Genomic DNA, 7,772 nt, shown 5'->3' with positions numbered 1-7,772 from the left:
CTTCTAATTCAGAAATTTGTTTATGTAACTCTGACCTCAGTTTCAAACTCAAATATTTCCTCTACCTTACTAAAATTCCTACCCTCGCCCCAGCTCACACGGATCTGAAGACAAACTCTGAGTTCCAGACAAGTGTTCTAAGTGTTGCCAAGGACAAGCTGCCATACTAGCTTGCATTATGACAACATTTTGCTCTGTCGGGTTTCACTAGCCAAGGTTTCATATTCCTCATTATTATATATTTTTTCTATATCACGTGATTCTTCCATGAAACATCTTCCGCTATTTCAGACTGAATGTGGATATGTCATGGCGACGACAAGAGTGGATCCTCTCGTTCTCATCTTGATTTGCCCAGTCTTCCTGTCGTGTATCTCAGCCGAGGACGTCAACACCGCCCACTTCTACAATAACATCCCTCTGCCCACCACTGAGCTCTACATCCATCCATACAACTTCACTGCCGAATCATCAACACCTTACCCGAAAACTTTATCTTACATCTTGAGGGAGAAGTTGCTGGAGGAGGATAGAGCCTACGACTTGAAGGTCCTTGCTAATGGCCACCAGGTGTCTATTTATCTCCTGCAAGGAGACGCGAAGAGGTAAAAGATAATCATTTTGGCTTGGGTTTTCGTGACGCACAAATATTCACTTGGAACTTAGTGTTATCTAAGGTGATTAGGAGTTATCTAGTATGACTAAACATTTTATAACTTAGGATTATAATGAGCATTCTGATGTAACTTAATCATGACTGATACAGTCTGGTGTAACTTAATCATGGCTGGTACATTCTGGTGTAACTTAATAATCATGACTGGTGCATTTTGGTGTAACTTACTCATGGCTGGTACACTCTGGTGTATCTTAATCATGACTAGTTCATTTTACACATTGACACTGCACTTTTTATTCTGATTTCTTGAATATTGTCTATGACATTTCCATCCTCGATACTGTATATATGAACATAGTTTAATACTTTACAATATTAAATGCATGAACAAGAGCTCATAATATACAATACTAAACATGTAGACGTTAATTTATATAATATAGGGAGCTAAATACTAAAACATTAGCCAATAATATTTAATATCAGAACATTGTCAGGTAATAATGTTGTTACATTCAAGGAAACGCTAAACAATATTATTATCACTGCATTGCAATAAATAATTCACAACCCTATGTCACGGAATTGTTATTGATAAATTTCATTCATCTCTTGGGCTTCTTCTTCAGGTTGGTGTTTCCTTTCGGTGTCCGAGGTCCTCTCACTATCACCATCACTCCCTGCGATTCTCCTCTCTTCTGGAGACTCTCTCTGCGTCCTCATACTCTTATGTCTTCAGCCTCCATTACAACCTCTTACGACACTGCCGTAAAACTCGATTCATCAATTTTTAATGCCACAGAGGATCCAAACAGGACTCAAAGCCCCAGTGAGCAAAATGATGGAAGCCTTCACTCTAGCGTGAGAAACTGGTTTAGTGAACTTCACGACGCTGCTTCCGAGACTTCGAGTCCATTGAGCAACAAAACAGTTCCACTCTTAGGCTATTCAGAACCTGTATCTAGAAGTATAAGTAAAACGAACATGGGAAGAAAACATAAAAATAGCAGAGGCAAGACGAAGAAAACAAATGGCTCCAGAAGAGTGAGAGTTGACATAGGAGGTGCCAGCGGTTCACGTAAGACAGGAAAAAAAAAGGAAGATGAAACACAGGAAAGAGAAATGTTATTAAAAGAGTACGAAGGTCACGATACCCATCAGTACAAACAGAGGACAGCGGCTCCAGGGCTCTATGTGTTGCAGGTAAGGAAGAAATACATAGTGTCGAAACTTTGTAGAGTCTCTTCAGGAGGGGAACTTTGATACCGGTTAAAGACTCTTGATGTAAGGAATATGAGCTGTTTCCTTCTTCCTGGGATCATGCACTATAACTTCAGATTTCCCAGGCACTACATAACCTTTGCGGGTTTTACACTTCCTTATAATAATAATAATAATAGTAATAATAATAATAATAATAATAATAATAATAATTATAATAATAATAATAATAATAATAATAATAATAACAATAATAATAATAATAATACTCGTAGTAGTAGTAGTTGTAGCAGTTTTTGTTGTAGTAGAAGTAGCAGTAATAGTACATTATATAAGTAGATGGATTTAAAACACAATTTCTTCGTTACATAAATTCAAATAAAGGTTTATTAAGTTTTACTTTCTGAGAAACATTACCTTGTTGCTTCAGTGCCAAAGGTCAAAACCTTACCTCCTTTTCAAAATAAAAAAAAAAATCTCTGTGAAAAGAGCTTGAAATATTACGTAACACAGAATATATATAAGATAATGAGAAATGCCATAAATTAGCTGATTTTATATTGGGGGGGAGAGGAGGGAATGTCTCCGAGGTACTCGTAAATACACGTCGACACAGTAGGGTATTCACACAAAATTATGCATCCTGCGTAGGTACCTCACAAGAGCGCAATAAATTATCATGATTTGTGTAGGGGTGTGTACAGGCTCACTCGCCATATCCTTGCTACTCATAACCCCTTCCTTGATCCCCCCCTTACGGGCGGCTCCATAAGTTTTGAGTAGGAGGGGATAAAATGACAACCTTTTTGAAAGGGGAGTCCGGGAATTTGTTTTGAAGCAGCCTTACAAATATTATTTTTTTCTGAGGGGGCTGCTGGAATTTTAGGGAGGTTTTAGACCGCAATTAACCTCCCTTGGAACCGTCACTATCTACTCTGCCCATCACCACTTCCTTACCCATCACCACTTCCTTACCCATCACCACTTCCTTACCCATCACCACTTCCTTACCCATCACCACTTCCCCGCAGCCGATGAATAGACTGATCCCTGCATGATGTAAAATTCATCCGTGTCTCTCCGTGGTTAAAAATAAAGAATCCCTTAAAGGAATTCTCAATCAAGGCGACTGACGGTTTATATTAGATTCTTATTCTTTTGTTACCTCACATCTCTTCTGGATTTGGCTGTTAATGTGGGCGCCACCGGCTGGAAAACCCACGCAGAGATCAGGAGCTTGATTGATATGGACCATCATTCTAATTTGCATGCCAGTGGGGGCAGGACTTCCTTTGTATCTAGTCTGTTGACTTAAGATTATCAAATGAAAGCTGGTCTCTCCCAAAACCTGAGTTGAATGACTCACGAGGGTTTAGCCTTTTACATAATAATAATAATAATAATAATAATAATAATAATAATAATAATAATAATAATAATAATAATAATAATAATAATAATAATAATATTATTATTATTATTGTTATTATTATTATTATTAATATTATTATTATTATTTTATTACAATAATAATAACAGTAACAATAAACTCGTATTCTACTGAAAAGGTTACGTTACTCGAATGCGTCAGACTCCTCTCAGAGTCTCCGGTTCAATGAGCATTACGATACTTACGACGTACACATTTATCCCCTCAGCTATCGACTTGCTCTCGGTATTATCAAAGTTGAGTGAAACAATTGAATATATACATTTATATATATATATATATATATATATATATATATATATATATATATATATATATATATATATATATATATATATATACATATATATATATATATATATATATATATATATATATATATATATATATATATATATATATATATAATTCGTAGTTTGGAGGTTAGGAGGAGGTGCGGGATTACCAAAACTGTAGTCCAGAGGGCTGAGGAAGGGTTGTTGAGGTGGTTCGGACATGTAGAGAGAATGGAGCGAAACAGAATGACTTCAAGAGTGTATCAGTCTGTAGTGGAAGGAAGGCGGGGTAGGGGTCGGCCTAGGAAAGGTTGGAGGGAGGGGGTAAAGGAGGTTTTGTGTGCGAGGGGGCTTGGACTTCCAGCAGGCATGCGTGAGCGTGTTTGATAGGAGTGAATGGAGACAAATGGTTTTTAATACTTGACGTGCTGTTCGAGTGTGAGCAAAGTAACATTTATGAAGGGGTTCAGGGAAACCGGCAGGCCGGACTTGAGTCCTGGAGATAGGAAGTACAGTGCCTGCACTCTGAAGGAGGGGTGTTAATGTTGCAGTTTAAAAACTGTAGTGTAAAGCACCCTTCTGGCAAGACAGTGACGGAGTGAATGATGGTGAAAGTTTTTCTTTTTCGGGCCACCCTGCCCTGGTGGGAATCGGCCAGTGTGATAATAAAATAAAAAAAAAAAAAAAAAAATATATATATATATATATATATATATATATATATATATATATATATATATATATATATATATATATATATATATATATATATATATATATATACATTAGTATGTATAAAGTTTGCTTTAAAATTATTTATACGTTCATTATGGAGTATAATTTATATGTGACTCCTCCCCCACTGCTACTCCTAAAATGCTCGCCACTACACTGACGTAAGGTGAATTCTCTGTTTACATATCAGCTGGAGGGGAGGGGCGGCTCTACCCACGTGCACGTTCAAGCCTCCACCAGCTGGCTGCCTGCCCCACCCACCACCCACATCACCGTCACCCGCACACCCACGCCCACGGGCAAGGCCGTCACTCTCAGATGGACCAGCAGGTGAAGAGTTCACACAATGCTAAAATAATTGGTAGCACAGTTTGTGTCCTTAAAGACAAAATATTTTTAATTTGTTTTATGTGCTTTATATATCAATTATATATAAATTTTATTGATGGTATTGCAAGTAATTTTATGTTCGATTTTAACACAAGATTTGTTTTATATAGATTGAAAATAATGAACTTTTACTGTGATCTAATGGTCTCTTTAATGTTAATGTAAATAGCTCAGTTTACCTTATTCCTGGTATATCTCCTTTTATTGTTAATGCTTTTCAAACTGGCTTACTTCAGCTGTTTTAGCTTTTAAGGTTTAAATAGTAAGAATGACAAGGATCCCAGTGGAAATAAATAACTTTGTCTGACTTTCTTTGGGTTATCCTGGGTAATCTACACATATGCTGTTATGTATGATTATTTATGTGACTGTATTTATGCGTACCTATACCTGAATGAACTTATGCAGAGAAGAAAACCGTTTTCTAGACCATATATGTACAGCCTTTATGCTTCCTTGTCATTGGGCACAAGTGTCATCAGATTTAGACGAAAGTGAAAATACCATTACCATTTACGTTGAAAATGATGCTGGGTTCTTAGGTAAGCACCTGTTACGGAGAGTGGCACTCCTCCCAGAAAAGAGGCTCCACTTCTAGGCTGAAACTGCTCAGGCCACACCACACAGACACACACACACACACACACACACACACACACACACACACACACACACACACACACACACACACACACACACACACACACACACACACGTGTCAAGGTGACTCAGCGTCAGGGAGGAGAATGAGATGTAGTAAGTTGTACGACTCACTCCCCATGGGTTCAAACCCCCACCTGTTCCATGGTTAGTGTGTTGTTATTGTAGTGTCTGAATCTTTGACTTGTTCAGATTCATCTGCTTGCTCGTAGATGAGAGCGGAGATAAACAAGTATACATAATCAGCGGGTTTTCATACAACTATGGAGTCTGAATTTGAGGCAAGAATTTGTAAGAAATTATGTAATGAAGAATCCTAATTATGTAATGAAGAATCCTAATTATGTAATGAAGAATCCTAATTATATAATGAAGAATCCTAATCGTACTTACGTTGTTTTCAGCTTAGCGAGTTACACTGTGCTCATTAAGCATATTTTTATGTATGATATTAGCCTAGTTCTCCTAGCTAGAGTTATAGCTTGAAACAACTTAAGCTTGTGCTGAAAAGTTGACACAGAGTTTTCAAGACTCACGAAACAGTAATAACACGATTGTAAACAAATCATATAATGGGTGGAACCTGCGAGTTTTATGATTTTCCTGCCATGGGTTCGAGTCTCACCTGTTCTGTGGCATAGTTTTCTACATGTGAAAATAACTGGTTTCGTCAACTGCTGAAAAAAGAACAAAACAAACCCTTGGCTTTTGTTTTATTATGCCTAGTGCATCCCTCGGCAAACAAAAAACTATCATGCGATACAGACTCAGGTGATTCAAGCTGATGATCTGAAATAGATTTTTTACATAAAACACTGAGGGACGACTTTCTTGCTGTAACAGTCTTGTGAGCTTTCAGCTCACAAGACTGTCATTCCCATTATCCCCCTTTGGGCGGAGATGGCAGACCAGAGAGGCCTAGCTTCTCCCTACGAGAAGCTAGGCCTGGGGACAGTTGGTCCCTAAGATGAGGAGGTACTTGTGCCTCCTCCCATGGGAGACTTAGGTCTCAGACACTCCCTAGAGAGGGAGCCAAGGCCGGGCCACCACTTGGAAAAGGCCCGGGCCGGGAGAATACCTGCGAATCTTTAATAACTATAATAAAAAAATATGAGAGTAACTTAATAGTTGAATGCTTCATTGACTTATTGCCTGGATGGTAAAGAGATCAGAATCAGTTATTAATGATTTTCCTGTAAATACTGTAAATTAAATAGAGGTATTTATAAAAATACTTTTCTTATAACTGATATGTGGCTATATAAATATAAATAATAATAATAATAATAATAATAATAATAATAATAATAATAATAATAATAATAACAATAATAAATTCTCTGGGAGGAGGAGGGTAGAAGGAGGGGTAATGGTCGCCCCAGGAACTGTTGAAGGAGCAAGAACCTTCCTTTCTAGTTACTAGCATGAAAAGTTTGAAGCCGATCGGACCAAATATTCTAAAAAACAATAAATTTTTCTCTTTGTTGGGATAATTAATAATCGACACGCCAATTTTAATTGTTTTTATAGTACAACTATATATATATATATATATATATATATATATATATATATATATATATATATATATATATATATATATAAATATATATATATATATATATATATATATATATATATATATATATATATATATATATATATATATATATATATATATATATATATATGTCGTGCCGAATAGGCAGAACTTGCGATTTTGGCTTAAATAGCAACGCTCATCTTGCCATATAAGACAAGCTAAAATTTGTGTATGCAATAATTTCGCCAAAATCATTCAGAACCTGACGAAAAAAATATATTCCACTCTATTTGTTTAGTATTAAATTATTGTAAACGTATCTTAAATATATTTAGTTGGGTTAGGCGAAAATAAGTTGTTCTTGTTATAATAAGGTTAGGTAAGTTTTCTAAGATTCTTTTGGTGCAAAATTATAAATCTTTACATTATCATTAATGAAAAAATATATCTTTAAACGTATAAGATAAAATTTTAGAAAGGACTTAATTTTAAATGAGTTCTTACTAATTGACCAGTTTTACATATTCGGCACGACATATATATATATATATATATATATATATATATATATATATATATATATATATATATATATATATATATATATATATATATATGTCGTGCCGAATAGGTAAAACTGGTCAATTAGCAAGAACTCATTTAAAATTAAGTCCTTTCTAAAATTTTCTCTTATACGTTTAAAGATATATATTTTTCATTAATGTTGATGTAAAAAAAATTAATTTTGCACCAAAAGAATCTTAGAAAACTTACCTAACCTTACATCAACATTAATGACAAAAATATATCTTTAAACGTATAAGAGAAAATTTTAGAAAGGACTTAATTTTAAATGAGTTCTTGCTAATTGACCAGTTT

At 35.4% G+C, this 7,772-nt stretch overlaps 1 protein-coding gene across 1 annotated transcript in view; it reads left to right on the top strand.

The window, feature by feature from the left end:
- Positions 1-301: 301 nt before the first annotated feature.
- LOC138851414 (uncharacterized) overlaps positions 302-7,772 on the top strand; it is a gene marked incomplete at its 3' end in the record, with an annotated part of 10,347 nt that continues 2,876 nt past the window's right edge. The window contains exons 1-3 of the mRNA XM_070080510.1: positions 302-605; positions 1,249-1,822; positions 4,491-4,630. Of these exons, the coding sequence (XP_069936611.1) occupies positions 310-605; positions 1,249-1,822; positions 4,491-4,630 (1,010 nt within the window). The remainder of the gene's footprint in view (positions 606-1,248; positions 1,823-4,490; positions 4,631-7,772) is intronic.

Source organism: Cherax quadricarinatus, unplaced genomic scaffold (genome assembly GCF_038502225.1).
Source record: "Cherax quadricarinatus isolate ZL_2023a unplaced genomic scaffold, ASM3850222v1 Contig546, whole genome shotgun sequence".
Classification (NCBI taxonomy): domain Eukaryota; kingdom Metazoa; phylum Arthropoda; class Malacostraca; order Decapoda; family Parastacidae; genus Cherax; species Cherax quadricarinatus.
Note: the sequence above shows the minus strand (reverse complement) of the source record. Positions and strands in the feature narration are given on the sequence as shown.